Genomic DNA, 22,166 nt, shown 5'->3' on the forward strand with positions numbered 1-22,166 from the left:
CGAATTCGTTATCGAACCTAGGATCATTGCCATTAGCGTCTCGAGTATCTAATTACCACGGTTACTTGTCGATATCTGTAACAATCATACTTGCTCTAGTCAATATCTTCTCTGTTGCATAAGGACAATGTCTAATCACAACGAAGGTTCCTTTCACGCCCCTAACCCCAGCTCGAATCATAACGCTTCTCCGACATATGCATTAATCATTTAATTTATTTTATTAAACTGGTTAAATGTCCACTTTGACACGGAAAATATTGCATATAAAGTCGTAGACGCATATAAAGCAGTAACAAAAAAGTACAAAATAAACAAGTAAGAATAAAGAGAAAGAAAACAGCACAACGATAGAAGAAAATGAATCGAAGCTAAGCTTTAATGAAACAGACAAATTTAACGCATGGCAGCTACACATCGTTTTCAAGTAGTACATTATAGAGCGACGTTTTTTACTTACATTTTCCGCGAAAGAATCAATTTTGTCGTTATAGGAGTTAGCAAGAGTATATATTCATATGGAAAAGGGCTCCACTACATTGAAGAGAAACGAGTAGAACGATAGCCTAAAGACCATTTGGTGTTCTAGAGGGACATGTTATTGCATTAAAATTGACAATTTAAAAAAAGGGATAGGACCGATGATTTGTTCGTGAATAATCTTGCAAAAGGAAACAGAGATTTGCAGGAGTTTTTCGGACTTCGAGTGAGGTAATGCCCAAGGTCCGCATCAGGGTTCAGGCTCGACTTAGGACGCCATATCCTGTATGCGATAAAACGGAACTGAATTCTCTGCAGTTTATGCTGTATTCTCTTTAACTGTAGTCTGTGTTTGGCAGTACGACGAGCCCAAATGATAGATGCGTGTTTGAGTACAGGTCGGATGAGAAGGTAATATAAGTAGAGAAAAGCATGGATTTCTGATTAGTTGCAACATGTGAAAAGAAAACCAAGTGATTTGGATCATTTCAAGACAATATTGCGTATCTGAATTTCGAAAGACAATGTCGATGATATATCAAGTTGTCCCAAAAGTTTCTTTCGTTTTATAAGGAAATAACAGATGCACGACATATTATTTATTATTATTATTATTGTTTTATTACTACAAAATTGATCATACATAATTCAATAAACTAACGCAAAAGAAAAAATGTTGTGCATCTTCTATTCCCCTCTAAAACGAAAGAAACTTTCGGGACAACCTGTGTTCTGCCTAACTAGTGTGTAGGAGGAATTGGAAGTTTCTGTTTCTAGAGAAGTATACGATGTGACACTTGTTCATGATAAATTCCATACATCAATCATCTAATCTGCTAATGTCCGATTGTACATTTAGAAAGTCGTCCATAAACAGTAAAAATTCGGTATAATGTTGAAACAAAAAGCACGAGCGATTTCAGTAATACAGTGAGACAAACCGCAATCTTTTTGAGCAACTTTAGGAATCGTCACGTAAGTGCAAAAGCATGTATTTTCTGTTACCGCTTTCAATAATACCCGTGTTAGCATTCAAACGCAGATATTAAATAATTGAAAGGGTATGTTGTTAAAATTGTTGAATTCCTTTGTACGCTCTAGAAAAATATAGAAAGAACCTTGACCTACAGAAAATACCTTTAACTTTCTTAAAAAATGACTTTGAAAGAGATTCTTCCCATCGTTGTGTGTGCTTCTTCGTATAACGCAACTGTGCGCTGAATTCTTTCACGTAACTACAAATAAAGCGGATCTAGATGATGCCATCTAATAGTTCACTTTGTATATGTGTAGGGTCTTATACACATAAGCGTATTATTAATATGTACGTTAGAAATTTTTGTGGACAGCTACAATATATTGCTCGCAGTCACTTAGGCATGCGTTCCTTCTCGAAATTCCGACATAAGATTCATGCTATTTTTCATATAAACTTCTTGTTATCAGAAGATATCCTTGTTTTCTCCATTTCGCGGCCAACTCTTTTAGAGACAATGTTTCCACATCTTAAGGCAATGCAATCATGAATCACTTGCCATTCTAACTTTAAACAATTATATGTAACTTCTTGTCATTAGGTCTTGGTGTCTATCACATATTGTTCTAAAATTGTGTAGCACAGGCCAACTGGCACCGTTATCCTTAAAACTACGATGTCCCTATTTTGTACAACCAGTTGGTAACTACTTAGCTACTACTATTATTATAGGCGAAAATGTTCAGAGGTGCAATGTGTTCATCATGATTAATTAAAAGGACGTTGTATGAATTTTGAAATGAAATAAATATGGAAAATCCAAGAATTGCTAACTATGCTTGGAAGTTGTGTGTGCAATATGATGGAGTTCGAGACATAGGGTAGATCGGAACAAGTGGAAAGTACAGCTTCCAGGCAAGCAGGAGCTGATTCAGCACATTAAAATAAGAAGGAAAGTTCGTATAAACGTTTTCGAGTAAATGCTTGCTTTGTGTTACAGTACTTTCTTACCTACCTTTAAAGATATTGCTCGAATCGACCGGTTCCAGTTTCTACGGAAACGCGAATGCGTCGCGTCATAGATCGTCCACCTTGTTCGAACAGCTTACGAATTTGTCGGAAACTTTGATTGTCACGTCAACTGACGTTTTATATTTTTGATAATCAAATGGATTTAGATCCGAAGAGCGAACTGGTCCGGAAATAAGACCAGCACGATTTATCTATTTTTCAAGAAATCGTTCATGTGTGTAATATTTAGCATCGCAAAATAAGCTGTCAGCGGAACGTAAGGTCATATTAGGCATATGATGTTATATGAACTTTTCTTCTTATTTCAGTGTGCAGAATCAACCTCTGCCATATTTTCCACGTGTTCCGATTCACTTTGTATAATATATGAGAATGATAATTGCAAATATATTTGTATAATAATTCTATGATAAGCGTTTAATAATACATACAGTGAACTTGTACAGAGTAACGTTTGCTGACTGTCGGAGGCACATTGTTGCTGGCTATGCAAAGATAAGTGCCCATTTCTTGTCGAAGAACTCCAGTCAATTCTAGCGTTTCACCCACATAAGTTTTTAACGCTGAAACATGAAAATATATAGTCGTTACTTTTTAGCTTTGCCCCTATTTAATCTTCATCTTATCTGCTTACGTACTTGATAATAGAACTAGGTCTGGTCTACATAAAAAGTAACTTATTTTTATTAAGACACATATTTATTAAGATTTAATAAGATACAATTTATTAAGATACATATAACAAAAGGCAGGAAGTAGTAACATTTTAAGTGAATTTGCATGAATTGAATATGCTGATCTGCTTATGAATAAGAGAGTATTGATCGATAATTATTAAGGCCAATTGTTTGTGACATGGGGATAAGCAAAAGTAATATTTAAATTTAAAGATCTTTAGTTTAATATTGAAGTATGTTTAATGTATTTTAGCAAAGATAGATACAATTGGAATATTAAAAATATTAAAAACCCAAAAAAAGCCCAAAGTTGTGTTTTGAAGATAAAATTTGTTAAACACCATTATAATTTACATGCAGCGTGTTCCAAACTATTACTAAAATTTATCGATAATGCTTCTGTCTAACTTGAAATTAGACGAAATCTTTCATACTCGAGTTTTGGGCGAAAATGAATTACGAACAAAGAATTATTCCAATGATCAGTTGCTATGACAATTATTATCAATAATGTGTTATTTTTATATTATAATCGTTTCAATTGTCGTTTTGAAAATTGCCATTTTGTAGTCATGCAAGAGCAAGCAACGATGACCCTAAGCAACAAACCCCTATCGTTGGAATATGCGTATTCAGTAAGTAGAGTATGTAGGATTTACATAATTCAATGACAGTGTTGTTGTGTTCTATAGAGGGCATGGCTGGCAAATTAGTAGTAACTTGTTATAATGCATAATTTATAAATTAGCCTATAATTAAAGAATTATAAGAATTTGTAATAATATAGTAATTTTATAATATATTCTTTTGTAGATCTTCATGCCATAATAAAATAGAATAATACATATATCTAACAACTTCTACAGTATAGTCTAATTTTTTTCAAATTAGACATATGAGTATTTAAAAAGTTACAGCCTCTTACTGTAAAACTAAATGTTAAAAAAAATAGTATCATCGACCACTCAGTTATTAAGACATCGAGTTTTAGTTTTCAAGATTAAAGATCGTGGTATACATTACTTGCACAATTCTATCAAACGTGTCTAAAAATAGGATATTTCAAGTACGATCCTTTTGCTGGTTCCAAACTCACTTCATTAAGTCCGAAAACAGAAATTGGAAAAATAAATCTAAAATAGATACACAATGCTTGAAGTACAAAATGTTAAAAATATCCTAGATAACTTTTATGCTTAAATTTTTAACTGAGTTCAGATATTTTTGTTGAGAAGCGTTAAGTTGGTATGATCGCTAGTTCCTATAAGCTAAGTTGGTACGACTTCTAACGACGCTCTTTTGTCTTAGGCGTCGACCACGTGTTAATTATCTGAGTGTATCCGGTGTGTTCAGACGTTTAGTACGAGGTGGTGAAATATAGAAAGTAAAACTTGAATCTGCGTGAATCAATTAAATATCAACCCCGAACCCGTATTTAATAACAATTTTTTGACTGTTCGAACTGTTCCAGCTATTTGACGTCCTAAAATATTTTGATCTCTTTAGCTAACCAAGAAAAGTTCGTGTCTTCAAAACTTTTCATCGAAGATTGTGTTACAGTATCGCGCGCCGTTTGCTGCAGTATGAAACCAACCAATGAAAGTTTGCTCTGTTTCTGTGTTAATCGACTTCACTTTGTCGACAAAAGACATCTACGATCTTTGTCGCTACTTTTAAATCCTAGTCCTTTGTCTGTGAAATTATTTCGAAAAAACGATATCTGTGGTATTAAAAAGAAATCACGCGAAGTAAATTAAAAGTAATCAAACAAAGTTATCGTACTTGTTACGTTTTGTAACAAGTGGCCATTTTTAGTTAGCTAAAATTGTAAATTCATTGACAATTACCTGTTGCAGCCAGTCAGTTTCTCAGCCCCCTGGTGCGTATTATATTCCAAGTTTATTTTTTACCGATTTTTATTTAATGTAACATAAATATAACATTGGCATTCACCTGTCTTTTAAATATTAGGATTAAATAGCACTAGGCTTGAGAATTTTTAACATTTAACCGCAAAATTCTCAGTCACCTAGTCTCAGTTCTCTGTCAAATAGTATGATATGAAATTGTGAGAAGTAACCAGGTTACTTCTTGATAAAAATATGTGTCGATTGTATTTATATTTCATAGATACTAAAAGAATGCCTTAGAAAGGATAAAGTGTACAATTTATTTATTTTAATTTATGATGAAAAACGCAAGACTGATCACTAGCTTGTTTAGTTATAAGAATGCAATGATTTTTTATTTCAAGTTTAACTAACAATTGCCAAGATTGAAAACTAATTCGTTTATGATTTAATAAGTATCGATTGTTTAAATTTAATTACTTTTGTTTTCACTTTCAAGTTTATCGGCAATTATCAAGATTGGCAGTTAATTTGTTTATATTCTAGGTGATTACAAATTACTATTGATGTGTGGTATTGGATGTCCAAATTTTATAAATAATTTTTGAGAAAACCATTCTAATTATCTTTCAAATTGATTACACGACGATTTTATCGAAATCTCAGTCCTTGGGTAGCTTTTTAGTCCTCTATAGATAGCTTTTAACCCTTTCGTTTCGAGCGAAATGAAATGATGAATTGATTAATTTATCCGAAATATCTTACATTGTTTCTGTCCATCTTCGCGAAGAATAATGTTCCGGCCATCTTCTCGTTTCCATGTGACAGTAGGCTGCGGTGAGCCAGTTGCAACACATTTCAACCTTATTTCACCACCTTCGTGAGTTACCATACCCTCGGCAGATTTATCGTCCATTATATCCGGTGGTATTACCACTTCCATGTAACCGTTCTAAAAATAGAACAATTAAAATTTTTATTAAAATTGTAACAGTCGTTATACCAACGTTATCATACAAAATCGTATTTACAGTAACATTTAAATATTATTATTGGTCACTGTATTATGTCAACATTTTATAATTGGATTAATTACAAATGAAGCTGTCAGTGCCATGGTTCTTATAATTTTCATAAATCTTATAATTAAGATTCATTCGTCTTACTTTTGGGACAATAAAGAACTTTTACATTTAGAAGAAATTCATCAGCCAAGATTTTGAAGGCAACTTTTTTTCCAAATCCTTAACTTGCTTTCGATATAAAAAAATTGTTAAATTCCATTTCAGGTTGGCAACGGGTGCCTTCCGTAGCCGAAGTTCAAATGACTAACAAGTTGTAGAGAATATATTCTAGAAATAAGTATGTCTTGAAGACTCACGTGCTTCGTGACTCTATTATTTGCAAGTCGTTAATCACACGAACCAATCTCTGTCAATCGTTATCTCAGGATGACCGACAGAGAGAGGCAGCTAGCTTTCAAAATTTCCCTAACCAATTAACTTCTTTTTCCGCCACCTACTACTGTGAATCTAATGATCGAAGAATTTGCAAATGCTTCAATATGCGTATTATTCCCAGTTGCACGTCCATCTTTGAATTTTCCCCAGTCTTGGAAAAAGCAAACTTTACGGAGACATGTCAATCAATCATCTATTGTCAAGCAATCTGTCATGCACAGTCTGTCGTCTAGCACGAAAAGGCCAAATACCAACTCTATTCAACGAAAATAGATAACGTTTTCACCGGAGCTAACTCTCTTTGTCTCGTACTCGAATCCAAAGTTTACGATCCAACTAGCCGACAANGTCGGAGTGCGACGCCCAAACAATAACACTACACAATGATTTATTGTTTACATTTGCTATGAAATATGTAGTGTTCGGATACATGTACGGCCAACGACCGAGCGCATGAAGAAGTTATATACCCGGAGAGATAGCTTTCTAAAATTTGAGCCAAGTTATACGACTCGTGCTCACTCTGCTATACTCTACCGTGTGTGTATCGAAGGTAAGAGAGAAAAGCAGGCAGTGCGAGTGAGCCAGAATAGGTAAAGTTTAATAACATACCGCGGAGCCAAGTTACTTTTCTCTCTCTTAGTCCCAATCACACATTATCCATCTCTTTAATTTCATGAAAAATTATTGACCAAATATAGTCACGTTTGGTATCATTTTGACTGGAATCAAAATATGTGCGCGGCGTCTCGTAAACGGATGAATGTAAACTGTTCAGTCAGTTAACAGTGAGGTATGGAAGAAAGTGCTGAGACGCGTGTAAGTGTGTATCGATGAATATCTTAGAAATCGTCCATAAAATAATCATATAATTATTCCAATATTAATTCCTAGTGTAAATTTAGTGTTCCTATACCATTATTTCGGCTATCAGGATCCACAATTCTCAACAGTTATGAGTATTGAAAGTATTACATTTCTCTATCTAAATCGTTTCGGTTCAATTTGGAAAATCTTATTTTGCGTGTGCTATTAATACCAGCAGCATATCAACTCTGAAGTTTCATATCTCGAAAAGAGTTTATGCAAAAGACAAATAAGAGTTAAGTTTGACATCGAGTAAAAAAACCCAATTTGAAATTGATCTAACAGTGTTTTTCTAGATTATTTCTAGGTATTGTTCACGCTAATATCTGCATGTTAAGTATAATTTTAATATATAATAACATGATTCATAACTCTTTACAATTTATACTTTATCATGGTATATCTTTTAGAATATTCTCCGGCTTCTTGTAATTTTTATTCATACCTATTCCACGTGTATCATGTTCTCTTTATTAACTTGAAACGTTTTACACGCACATCTGTAGGCGAGTACTATCAATTACTCGTACATACAGATCTTATTCAGGCTAATATTATCAACTCTAGAGCTATTAATAAATGTTCTTAAAGGAGATATTTCTTCACAACATATAGTTTAATTGTTTATTAATAAATGTTTTTCAATAAATTATTAATTTGAATTAAAATACTGGTAGAACTAATATACCCAATTTTATTTTTATCATGTATTGTTTATGTAGATAGCTTTCTAAAAAATTGTGCAAGATTGAATCGCGTAACAAAGTACAGTGCATTCGAGACGTAACATTCCAGTGCAAATAATAAATTATTATCAAACAAATAATCAAAATTTTTAATTAAATCTTCTCGAGATTTTACGTATTAGAAGACACTTGTTATTTTATAAACTCAGAAAGATAGTCATTTTGACCGTACATGGTAAGATTAGGTATACACGAACTGTCGGTAGGTTTAGTGTTAAATAGTTTTGTTCGGAATTTGCAGTGGCCGTCTGGTAATTACCAGGTAATTACCGAGACGCCTTATAGGAACCAGACGCGATGCGCGGGCAGGTCGATCGTCAAGAGTCGACGCCGACCCATCATAAACCGTGGGCCTATTGTACAGTCCAGGTACTTTAGGATTACAGAGGAAAAGCCCATATTAACAGTTAGGAACAGACTTGAGACACACCCGCCACGAACTTTCCTCCACGACAGGAACATCATCCAAAGCCACTCTTGCACCGGGAGTGAACAGTTCATCCTCAACCGTCGAACACTACAGACGGAACACGACAGTATTCCTCACTCGAGTTATTTCATCTCCTCCACCTTGAAAGTTAAGTCATTCGTGGTACGCGATATCGACCGATCGATTTGAGGTTGCTACTTAGTCGATAATTCGCAACATATTGGTCCTTCGAGGCGGATCCGGTGCTGTTGGAGGAAGCATCAGTCCGGAGAAAAACAAGTGTTGGACAAATCACATTTAAGTGAGTGCCATTTTCGCGAAGAAACACCTTCGATGCGAAGTACACCGCTAACATCCTGCTGCACAGTGACTTGCGTCGACAAACAGCGTGACACACACACAGAAGAGTGTCGATCTGGCAGCTGCATGCTGTGCAGTAAACGACACCACACTCTCCTCCGTGCGAACGTAGACAAACCGTGGGAACCAATGCACACCAATCTAAAATGCCTGTCATCTAGGTTATCTCCGCATGTCGTTTTATCTACGGCAGTTATAAATATAAAGGGTCAAAGCGGAAACATGCAACAGTGCAGAGTCTTGTTGGACTCCGGCTCCCAGGCACATCTCTTGACCAACGAAGCGTGTAAGCGGCTCGGGCTGCCTACAAAAAGGGTAAACATACAGTTACGTGGTGTCGATCAAATGCGATCACAGATCCACCAAATAACTCGAACAAGAATCCAGTCAAGAATCTGTGACTATCAAACAGATGTAATATTTTTGGTCATAGATGAGATTTCCCAAGCTATTCCATCAAATGATATCGAGCGAAGCAACTTAGAGTTACCAGAACACATCCCATTAGCAGATCCAACGTTCCATCGATCATCAAACATCGACGGCCTCATTGGAGCTCAGCTGTTTTGGAATCTCCTTCGCGAAGGAATGGTGGTCTTAGCAAACCAGACCCTGCATTTAAGAAACACCGAATTAGGTTGGATCGTCACAGGGCAGACAGTCGTGGAGAAACAACCACAGGAATCTTCCAAACGGTATAATACAGAACGGAAACAGAAATTAGTAGAGATTCTAAAAGGTGCACAAGAAGAACGAGAATCATTGCTACAGAAACAAGAGGAACTAACATCTGAAGTGAAGAGCCTTCGAGTAGCTTCAGAGGTCAGGGCTGCGAAAACAGAGCGATTAACAAAACGTGTACAACTTTTGGAATCCTCGGTGGAGACGGCGAGTATCGAACGGAAGCAATTGGACATGGAACTAGCAGAAGCCAGGCAAGAAGGTGCAAAACGGAATATAGAAATCAGTAGGTTAGCCACGCTCTTGGAAAATGCTCGAGCGAAAATCGAGGAATTAGAACAATCGAGGCAAGAACAGGCTACCGAGTGGAAACAGTCTCAAACGGATCTCCTGACGTCCGTTCGCGTGACGAACAAATGTAAAACGGAGGCTCAGAGTAAGCTGGAGCAAGTTATGATGGAGAATAAAGCACAGAGGGTCAAATTGAGAGCATTAGAAGCTCAGCTCGATAAACTGAATAAAGCTAACCAGAAAGTGATGCAACAACCGCAACAAAGGCTAGCAAACAGACCGACGGAAACTCAACACTGTGTGTTGACAAGCGTTCAACAGGAAATTGCTGCGCGTCGGAAAGCTAATATTTCTCATCAGAATTCAAGGCCATCTGTGAAGTGTTTAATAGAACGTATTGAGAATGCTACAAAACAAGCAAAGGCAGGCTCTGGAAGTCGTAGCAGTTATACGTCGCCCCTTAATTCCATTGGAACAAATGATACAATGACATTAAAAGTCCCACTTCAGTGGCCTATGGGTCGAATGACAAGTTTACACCCAGGACCAGACGGAATCACCCGACAGTCACTGGTGACAGTGAGAACGAGCAACGGAGAATATAAACGAGGGGTCAACAAAATAGCAATTACCCATCGACGATAATAAACCAGAAGAGAAGCAAGATATCAACATCGAAATGAGAAGCAAAACGAAACAGACAGCCATAGTCAACAATAAACCAGTAGAATATATAGGGTAGTTGAAGTTAAGATAGTCGGTATACAATCTCACTCTTGTAAATCTACATTTTATCTGAATGCATTAGGCCCTTCTTCACAATACACAATTTTTCCTTTTTCTTTCTTTTGAACGTGACCGTTCAAGGGGAAGGTATGTTCGGGATTTGCAGTGGCCGTCTGGTAATTACCGGAACGCCTTATAGGAACCTTGAACGTTAAGTCATTCGAGGTACGCGATATCGACCGATCAGTTTGATCTGACCGGTTGCTATTTAGTCGATAATTCGCAACATACACAAACTTGTCATTCTGCTATAATTTAACTAACACGTCCTACCCTTGAATGAAGCATATTGAGTAATTTATCATTTATCTATGTACGTATTTAACAGTCGTATATTGCAATGATATTGTTACAAAACTTATACATAGGTTACATTACAACACAATCTTTCAAGTAGCATAGATTGAAATTGAAACCACTGATTTATTTTTGCATGGCTTACACTTTTATCTGCATTTTGCTTTACATACATTTTGCGACTTATGCATATTGTTACTAAAATGCAAATACAAGTTTAAATAGATTCTAGTAAATAATAGTACTAATAAAAATAACGATATTAAGTATAATCATCGAGTTGATTATTACTCTATCTTGTACGGTAATAATAATTAAAGGAATTGGTACTACGATTTTTCTTATACGTATAATTTCATCTTATCAATAATGTTCTCTAATATTCTTAAAAAAACAAACGTTTTTAAGTTCTTAGAAAATATTGTAAATATGCAACTATTTTAAAAGTTATGTAAGATTATCTTTAAACCATGAATAATATGCACCTGTTATGAAAATTATTTATATACATTAAAAGCAATATGTGTAATTTATATATGAACATAACAAGTTTAAATGTAGAAAATATTTTTCATCAGAAATACTATCCCGAAAAGATCGAAGCTTCATTTTTGTTTTTCTATTTTAACAAAGGAATCAAATATAATGTTCACTTCCTCTAATTTCTTTTTTACTCTACCTATTTTTTCATAAACCTTAACAGATTAATTGAACGAAATTTACATATAAAACTATATCAGTGAAAATAAGCATGAGAGGTTTCAAACTTAGTTGCGTAATGTATAATATATGTACCAAACTGTGTATAAAATAACTCTTTGAATGAAAATATCTCAAATCTATGTTATACTTTTTATACGTTGTCTACGGCGTCATCTTGTAAAATGTTCTTCATTTTAAAACAAATAATCCTTTCCAGTATATTGTAATTACACGTATAGATACGAATACAGATATTATACGTATTAATTTACTTTTTAAATTTTCACTTTTAATCCATCCGATATTAGTCATGCATTATGCATCTTACACTTACATTTATATAGCGAAGGCATCATTGAACGTTACATGCTACTCGCCTATTTCGAAGATTTAATGATACGTTAAAAGACGATATTTTTTAATGCTGCTCGTAACATTGAACTTTAAAGAAGAAACTTTAAACAATTATTAAAACTTTGATTAGGTACTATTATTAGAAAACTATTATTTTTAACTTGTCCTTTTTTTGAAAATTTGCTGGAGAGGATTATGCGTTTTGTTCTTAAAAACTGATTTGTAGATATACGTACATAGACTTAATTATAAATTTATTTCAATCGTTTAGTAAAAAAGTTCATTAGTTGAAGGAAATTATAATACGTAGCAGTTTGCGAAATGAAATGCACGATAATAAGTATAGTATAGTGAAGTTTCATATGATTGAAACTAAAACTTAAAAACCTTCTGGAATATAATATAAATGTTATATAGAAAACAATAATCTTTTATTGTTTGACCATTTATCATCTGTTATCAGTATAATAATCTTCCACTTTTCCAGTTCTGTACGATATCATTTGCTTTTTCTGTATCAATCTTTTCGGACCCACTGAAAAATGTAAAAGTAGGTTAATTATATCCGTAGGAAAGAGCATACCTCACCGATTACAATGAGCATGAAATACGTTGTCAAGGTCGCCACTCTGAATAACTTTTTTTTATTAACGTAACCGGCGCTCAGCTTTCGTTTCCAAGATATTTTATCATGACTATATTATTTCAATTTCCAAGATATTTATAAAAAGGTTTGTTTAAATTTAACTTTACGATGGTCGTATTTTTATATGTAGTTCAATCTAAAGCTAATTCATGGTTGATAATCATTTTTAATATAAATAAGTATATAAAATAGGTAAATTTAATTCCGACCAGACGAGCATGTAGGAATCGGAATTTTCGAAAATCTCGCAAACTAAGGCTATGTATGCATAGCTTAAATTTAATCCAATACTAACTCAATTTTAAAAATAGGATATTCAGCGTCGAAAATATTTTTGCCTGTATCTTGGGAACAAAGGCCGAGCGGCGGTTACATGTACAATATAAGAGAAAATGTTCAGAATATTAACCTTGGCAACATATTTCGAGCTCATTGAAATCGGTGAGGTGTGTCCTTTTCTATATAATTACCGAATTGCTTAATCAAATATCCTTTTATCATAATGGTATCATATAAGTGTGGTGAATTTATCGACGTTAAGTATAATATACATACATGTACACGGCAACGATACATATGAATTATATAGGACCATGTTTTGTGTATGTACATATAGTTATAAAAGCACATATAACAATATGTAACATGTAATGTACATAACATGAAAGCAAATATGACATTGTTGACGGAAATTTGAAACTGAAAAGATGATTATAGTATGAATATAATAGATTATACAATAATAATATTAAATGAGACCTCGTTTTATATAAAATATTAATAAATGGTCTCATAGAGAATGTAACATATTAAGATTAAAAAAGAATGTTTAGACACTTGTTAGATATTCATCACATGTAGTATTACAAGTAAGTTAATGTGTACTCGTTCATTGCATCTCTCACAACGAAAATTCGAACATTGATGATTTNTTCTTAATTGCTTAAAGCTTTTACAGACCCGATAAGAATCTTCTGACTTTCTTTATTAAATTAGTTATCTAGTTAAATAATTCTTTAAATTTTAGGACTTTTGATCATTTTTGGTCAATTATACGCCTTCGCTAAATTATACCGATCGCTATAAACTGTTTCAAATATTGTAAATTCCGAAGAGCTGAATGTAACAGTAATCTGTACATGTTTTTTTTAAATTCACTTTAAGATATTCCAATTAAATTAAAGTATACTCAAATAATCTTGACGATCAATTGTAATTACTGACCAAAAATTGCCTAATTATTTTGTAAATCTTACAAACCTCTAACAAATTAGCGAAAAAAGATTATTTGCCTTATGTACAAAATATATGTATTTTATATCTTTATGTTGTGTATTACTGCGTAAAAAGAAACAAACTACTGCATTTGTTTAAATAGTTTAATTCAAATTTTAATTTATATCAGACATATCGAAATAACGCGTTTTGTTAATATACAATAGTACAATAAATAATTGCTTTGTTCAAAATTGTAAGATATGTTTGAATTTGAATAAGAATATTTATTGTGACATCTGGAGGACTTTTTTAAACATTATTAATCATTTAGAGCAAAAGATCCAACAATTAAATAATTGATGGGTACTGGACGACAATTTTCCGTTTCCTACAAATTCCGACATTACTTTCTTGCAGATTATCAATTCGTATTATTGAATTTCATAAAATTAATTTTCCTACTTTTATTAAGTTGTGCTATAAAGTCAATTTGTAAATTTTCATTTTTACCAACTTTAACACAAAGTACTGTACGACTCTCCCCTGCATCTTATTTTGAAATCCAAATTATTCAATATTTTTCATACCAAACTAAGATAAAAATTCTTAACAACTTCTAAGATTACCTATATTAGCATTTATGACGTTCCTGTCTCACAAGATCAATAACCATGTCTTTTCCTGGACTCCTTTTTTCTGATGAAACATTAAATAGTTTCCTTCCTTCTTTTTGTCCGGATGAATTCTATCTTTTTCGTAGGTCACTGAGATCTGGTCGCTTCTTAAAATTACTTTTTCCGTAGTTTTCATGTCACAATAAAGAGATTAAAAAAAGCTGGATCAAAATTCTCAATGCTTTTCTCATCCACTCCGTACTGTTATCTTTTTGTTTCTGTTCAAAATAGCGAATAGAGGTACATAGAGAGGCGAATATTTCCGTGTTTAGTCTACTGACACCCCCTCCCTCTCGCCTCTTGATGAGGTTGACTCGTGTTAGATCACAATATCAGTTTGCCTGACAATCAAAACTATATGGAATTTCGGGGATATACAGGCTGAGTCTTCCACAGTCACCTGAATAATTCTTTCAATTTTTTGAGATGCAGGGAAATGTTTGAAACAAAAGTTGTTTGGTTTCGAGGAAGCTATTACGTGATGGAAAAAGTTTTTCTCAGATGGACGCGTTTACGAGTTTCAAACAACACTTTAATAGGCTTTATTTTTTTTAGATGTAACCGTGTAGTTTTGAATACCTATTTGTCCCATTGTTGCCCTTTAGAAGATGGATTCAAATATCGCGGTCATTTAAGGTCACTGAAGGTCATAAAACGTAGTAAGATAGTCCAATCGATGAAAACGTAATGTTTCAATATTTCGAAACAAAGAGAAATGGATTTACGCCATTTTCAAGATAAGCGGTCCGTTTATAAAATACCACTAAATTAGGAGACGCAATTAATTGGAGAAAAGATAAATTTTGTGTGACTTCTTATCGTACTCGAATTCGACTCTCCATCTTCGTTACTTTGTCGAAATTACTATGTACGGTAGTAATTATGAATAACGAAAGAAATCCTTAACCAAAAAATACTTTGTTACTCGGCATTCGCTGTTTAATATAATTATAAAACACCAATCAATAATAACACAGGTACTTTACAGTGAGATATTTGAATTATTCATCTAATATAAAAAATAAGAATTTTGGAACAAAAAATTAAACGGTCAGTACAAACGTTCGATAATTGCACGAAAAGATCCTCTACATAATTACACAGCCTGTCGTATCCACTTTGAGAAAGGGAGATTTCCCTGAGGTATTGAAAAAATTTGGCGGCCTACTGCGATCGAGGAGCAGTCTAACATGATCCAATATTATCAGTTATCGGTGAGACAATGTATCCAAGTAATCATTCAAAACTGAAACTTGCCATATTTTGGACTTTTTAAAAATTAAACTTATACTAACTTATTTGCGGGATTTTCCTGACTAAAATGAGATCAAACACGATATAATATGAATATTTAATTATTCATGTGTATTTAATTATCAATTATTAATTAAGCAAATATGAAGAGAAAGAAGGAACTAGAAGAGGTGAGAAACGGAGAGACACAAAGGGAAGCAGGAGGGGAGCAAGTAAGTTGGACTGGAGACCAAATAGTAGAAGAAAGAAGGAAGAGAGAAACAGAAGAGAGGAGGAAAAGGATAAGGAAATCAAAGTACAACAGGTACTACAGGAACATAACCAAAGAGGAGAGGCCAAAGTACTTGGAAGGGAGGATGAAGTGGAAAGACAGAATAATCATAGCCAGATTCAGGCGCGGAAACGAAACCAAAGCGAAAGAACATTGGAAAGAGGAGGAAGAAAGAAGGTGCAGATTATGTGGAGGGGAAGAAGAGGACCTGAGACATGTGTTAAAAGAATGTGAAATAACAGGAGGAGCAAAGGAAATGGAAGAAATATTAAATGGGACTGGGAAAGGACTAATGGACCTGAGAGCGATAATAGAGAAAAGAAGGGTAAAAGCAATACAAGAAGGGGTGGAAGGACAGGAAGGTAGCACAGCAAGGAGGCAAAAAGACCAAAGTGGCAATAGTGTGTAGGCTAAGTTGCAATAAATCGTAGACATAAGTGTAAATAGATTATAAGCATTAGTGTTAGATTAGAGATAAGAAGGCGATTAGTGCAATAAAGAGCTGTAAAGAAAGCTGAAAGTTCGTCCAAAGCCGAGAGGCACGGAGTAAATAAAATAAATAATAAAAATTAAGCAAATATGTTCCAAATTATATTTTGTTTGGTGTCATTTTAACCAGTAAAACGCAAGGAACATATTGGCAAAAATTTCATTGATCAAAAATCGCAAATAAGAAAGTCTAATTTTTTAATTAAATATTTCAACTTATCGCCAGCCTTTAATGAGGCTCTCTTTCTCTTTCACTCGCGTTGTCAATTTTGAGGAATAGAATCGTTCCTGCATCTCCGTAATTGTAACGTTTGAGTCCCGATTTTTGTGTAATTATCGAATGTAATTATTAAAATTGTGTACATGACATATTACAAACATTGAATCGAATCTTTTTCTGCAAAACGTTATCGAACACGAAAGAACGAACACGAATAATCGAATCGAAAATGACTAAACGATCGGCTGATGGATAAGTGTTTACTAAGAATCTGATTATGTACACTCTCTTAAATGCAAATGACTCATTAAACTTTTTTTTTTTTTTATTAAGCTTTTAATAAACGGCAATCCTCAAATAAAATCTTCGCAACATTACTCAGACAGATAACATTAACAAGATATTTAAAAAATATCAAAATCGGCGGTGTCTCTTTTTTTGTAAATATTTACCGGCTATTGAATCAAGACTCTCGATTGCCTTGTCTGTTTGCTTATGTATATCTCTTATATATACATAGATGGATACACGAATAAGTTTCGTCTATGCCGAGATCAATTTAGCCACCTGAGTAACCAGCTATCTCTCGAATCAATAGATACAATGATACGACATGCGATGTACATACTCGGAACGTTACAGATTGAATCAATGAATTAATGAATTAATGGAGAGTAGCTAATCATCGGTAGGATACACGCTTGTTAAAGATCGGAGATGTCTGTGAATTAATTAGTTTGAAATTGAAAGGTTGATATAACTATCACGTTAACACGCGGGTTACGCATGTGGGAGATTTTGCGTTTATGAAAAATTATTTGAAGATAACAATATGGTCCTGTTGATGGTACGAAAGTAGGGTGAATGCAACGAGCGATGTATAATAAACGATTCATAATTGGTAATAATGTATAAATAATTCGTAACGATAAAGAATAAAAACAGATAATAATATTTAATTAGAACCTACGTTTTGAATTTCAACTTCCAATTTATATTCCTTTGATAGCAAAAACTAAAATAGAAATAATTATAATAAATTTTGAATATAGGAGATTGAAAATTGAATGGTTTGTGTTACGCCACGTGGCTTTCCATAGGCCGTTATTCCTAACCGTCGCTCGTGGCATCGCAGTATCGCGAGCGAACTGTCTCAAGTAGCCCAACATATACAATGTAGCGGCCAACATCAAACAGAGCGAGTTCTGGAAACGTCGATTCGTTTCGTTATTTTAAACACACTCATAAGGTGACACGCATGATCATGGCGTGATCAGTGGCGTGATCGGTGGCGTGACCCGAGCATGGTGGGGATCGTCTCCCATGGAACACAAAGGGCCCATCGAAGGGCAATCAGTATCGATCGAGGATCCAAACGAAATGCATTAAAAGTCTCCAACGAATTACAAGTCGTCTAATCTATCAAATACAAAACACATTGTAAAGTCGAGTCGAATCTTATATCACACTAATTGCATCATCTTTCAAATAATTTGTGGCGCTTCGTTATACTGTTGTTTATATATATATTGTCAAATATATCATTCTTTGTTAACTCTGTTAATTCATTGTTAATCTCAATTAACCACCTCTGTCATCTTAACCGACACAGAGGAACGACTAATTCGCGGCGTCGATTTTCTGAATCGTAGCGAGAATTTACGCCTCCCGCTGACGCGCTTTCCTCGCGATCGCGTCTCTCCGCGAACGGTCGTAACAGTTTGAATTGGTTTGATTTCAAACTAATCTCGTAAAAAAGTTGTAAAGAGGGGAGATGCAACTTTAGGAAATACGGAATTAGTCGAGTGTTTACGGTACGTGCCAATAACAAGGCAAGCTTTTGACTTTTGGAGAAGTCGACTGTAACAAAAGTTCGCGGTGCCCATTGTATACAAAACGATTCGTTTGCGTGTATTAACGTCTTCATGGTGTATCGTATAGTAATTAATGCATCAGATTATACATATTGGTGTTTGTAGATAACATGTGGTACAGAGTGGAGAAGCAGCATCAAATTGTCACGATCGCAAAATAAAATGAGTGAACGGCTGGTGAACGAGCGAAATACTCGTACAATAACAAGTGAATGTAAAGGGAGCTTTAAATTCAAAGAAATTCCATTCTATGAGCCGAATAAAATGTATAATCTTATAATGTTTTGAGGATGGTAAGTTAAACAGGCAAAAAGAATCTAATCTATTTATACAAAAATCTGCGTACTTTGTATTAAAGTTTCGATACGTTTCGATATGTTTTTATGTACAGCATGTATAAAAAGTGTCAGGACGTATAAGTGTCCACTAGCGTGATTCCGAGGATCGGAGCCTCTGGATCGATTGATTCATGCAAAATTTTGTAAAAATTGACGTTTGCTGGCACCGTATGCTACATAGCACGAGGATCAAATGAAACTTTACTGGAAAAGTATATTTGGACACCATGATGTGCAAGATATTATTCGTTTATATATAGGATGTGTATACATTTTAATCAATTTAATCTTCATTTTAATCAATAAATCCAATTATGTTGCCATCTATCTCTATTACCGACTATCTCGAATTGTTTGTTGTTCCAAAAATGTGTTGCGAGCAATACTGGGCACTATTAAATCAATTTTCATTTAAATAATCGTTTAAATGTTAAAAGACAGAAATAAATTATTTGCAATTTCAACAAGTTTAAATATATTATTTAAAATAATGAGAGTAATTGTTATTTACAAATTTTGTTTTCTATTTATTCTAAAAGAAAGCTAATAACATCAGATCGCGTCTTCTTCGACGTTGTCCAATCTTTGTTTGAAAGTCTTTTTTCACGCTAATAGATAATTCTGTAATAATGTGAAATCACGCTGATTACTCCATTCTGTTTATCGTGGGCTATCCCATCTGCCAACGAAAACTTGTTGTTTTCTCATTAACGTCACGTTACTTACTTTCTACCTGACTGCGAAATGTAAACTTGTTGCGAATAATCTCGATGTAAGATCCAATAGAATTTAAACGTCATTTCTCCAGAAAACGGTTCAATTGCGACTCATAGCTTATTTTGAAAATTTGGCAAGTTGACCCTCGCGATGAGTAGACGTTTATAAAACTGTTTCATCCAGTGTTGTAGAATCATGGTGGTCCGGTCAAATAAGTGTATTTTTTATATACCCTGTACATATACAGGCTTTTCCAGAATGATTTCATACTGCCAGACATGATAAGACGTCAAACGACAAAAACATTTTTCTATTCTCCAGCTTATTTTTGCGCGTAAATTCTTTTTATTTAAAGCTAAAGTTTGAAATAGTTGTCGATACTTTGTCACACTGAACGTATTTCATTGTAAGCTAGCTCAAGCAGAAACAGAGCCTTATACAAGAAAACTTCATCCTCTTCCTTTGACTTATTTTTGCATACAGAAAAATCTACTGCCTTTTTTTTTGTTCGTAAGTGTGTTATCCTGAGATTCCTCGATTATACGTATCTTTTCTAAATTTTTCGTTTCTGTTAACAAAACTTCCATAAATGATAAAGCGCAAGTATTCGTAAAGGTAAAAGTTTAAAGAAACTGAAATTAAGGTATGTGGCGGCACTCGACAGTAAACTTTCCAACGGTTTCTGTCCCGTGGCTAGCTACACAAAGACGCTATTCTTCGGATAAGATGATTGCCAAATGTCGATACAACCTCCAGAATATTTTCAGCTTGCCTAAGGACCCGCTATAAATCTTAGGATTTGTTTAGCTAAGATTCTCAAAGGGGACAAATAGTCTTTCTCTTATCAATCCCTAAGTCTATCATCTACTACGGGAAGATACGAGAAATCTGCTTTTCTTACGTACGATGCTTCCCGATAGCAACTCTCTTTCGAGGGCAGTTAGCATCCTTTTCCAACCACCAACACAAAACTATTAGCCAATTAACAACGACGTAAATTTCCCTCACTTTCCGAACCAAGGCTTTCCTCAACGAATTCGATGATCTCGCATCCTTAGACAAATCCCATAATAGTTTTCCTTTGCAGCATCATCGTGACGAAAAGTCAGTCTCGTTACACAGGAGTCGCTACAGTCGTCAGATTCGTTACGCATCGGTCCGAGTCAATAATTGATCCAAGTTCCTCGGCATCTTAAGCAATCATCATCCGAACTTGTATCGCGCATCAAATCGCATCGACCAGTAGTCGAACTTGTAATCGCGAATCGCGAACCGCTAATAGTAATCGCGAGTTCTATACAAAGTGTACATATTGAGTATATCATAATAAATATACATGTCGGAGATGAAAGGACACCGGAGCCTTTCTTTTGGAATTTTGGGAAAATCCTCTAATACTTTAGCCTAGATTCTATCATAGCCGTAATTAAGCAATTGTTGTTATTCAATCCGATTGTATTTGTTCGAGATTTGTGATAGTGGAATTGGGTTCGAGGACACAACTGGTCCTCGAACGTAGCCACGGTCACGGGATGGACGTTTTGTCTGACGGAGGTGTGGAGTGGTTGTATGGTTCTCCCTAGAAACGTGGTTGTGGCGGCATGCGGCCTCGAGAACGGGTCTAGTCAAATGTGATTTTGCCTCGTCGATATAATGGGACACACGTTGTATTAATAATCAAATTCCAGGCAGAAATTGCCTAGCAACGGCGATTGGAACTTTCTCGATGCTTCCAACCAGTATATAACGAACGAACGCAATAGTAAAGAGAGGACAGTTTTCATCGGTCTGTTATTCGTGCGATCGCCTTGGAAAATGACATATCGAGCAGTATATACCGAGCGTCCCAGCAAACGTATTTTGTGCTTCAAAGTATTCTACGTTTAGTAAGGAGTTATCCCGTTGACCGTGGATTCGTTATCGAACCCAAGAATATTGTCAACAGCATCTCGCGTGTCTAAACATCACGGTTATTCGTCAAACTTTGTAAAAAGTAATACTTATACTTGTAAATATAATCTCTGTTGTACAAAACGATGGCTAATTCAAATGAAGAATTGTTACGCGCCCTCAATTCTAACGATAACCCGACATATATATTGTTAAATATACTTAAGTGCTTTTTCCTATCACTATCACGTCCTACATCTCAGGTATTTCCTGACTATGTCAACATTATACCTTGTTTTACCAAATGTCCAGCTGGACAAATTGTAAAGTACAAATTGAATAATAAAAAAAAAATTATACCTTGTAAATCCTGTAAGATATTCTCGCGCTATTGTAGCACATTTATCTTGTTGGAAATATACACATACACACTTTTTCCAAATATCATGAGGGAGTCATTTGATCTTTTAAAAATGTTGCACCAAACATTAACGTTTTTCTTTTCTCGTTGTAAAGTAAAACGTAGTCAAATTGTGGTAATTTTAGATTTTGCAATCCAGTGGCAACGCGCGAATGCTGAATTGAT

At 34.5% G+C, this 22,166-nt stretch overlaps 2 protein-coding genes across 2 annotated transcripts in view; one reads left to right on the top strand and one right to left on the bottom strand.

Annotated features, from left to right (window-relative positions):
• LOC122576833 (lachesin-like) overlaps positions 1-22,166 on the bottom strand; it is a 538,671-nt gene that overhangs the window by 31,867 nt on the left and 484,638 nt on the right. Inside the window, exons 8-9 of the mRNA XM_043747665.1 lie at positions 5,781-5,967; positions 2,920-3,051 (exon numbers count right to left, since the gene is read on the bottom strand). Coding sequence (XP_043603600.1) covers positions 2,920-3,051; positions 5,781-5,967 — 319 coding nt within the window. The remainder of the gene's footprint in view (positions 1-2,919; positions 3,052-5,780; positions 5,968-22,166) is intronic.
• LOC122576834 (cytospin-A-like) lies at positions 9,127-13,546 on the top strand. The gene is made up of 2 exons (XM_043747666.1): positions 9,127-9,193; positions 9,312-13,546. The coding sequence occupies exon 2, from the start codon at positions 9,467-9,469 to the stop codon at positions 10,493-10,495; it is 1,029 nt and encodes a 342-aa protein (XP_043603601.1). The 5' UTR covers positions 9,127-9,193; positions 9,312-9,466; the 3' UTR covers positions 10,496-13,546.

Source organism: Bombus pyrosoma, linkage group LG17 (assembly GCF_014825855.1).
Source record: "Bombus pyrosoma isolate SC7728 linkage group LG17, ASM1482585v1, whole genome shotgun sequence".
Lineage (NCBI taxonomy): Eukaryota > Metazoa > Arthropoda > Insecta > Hymenoptera > Apidae > Bombus > Bombus pyrosoma.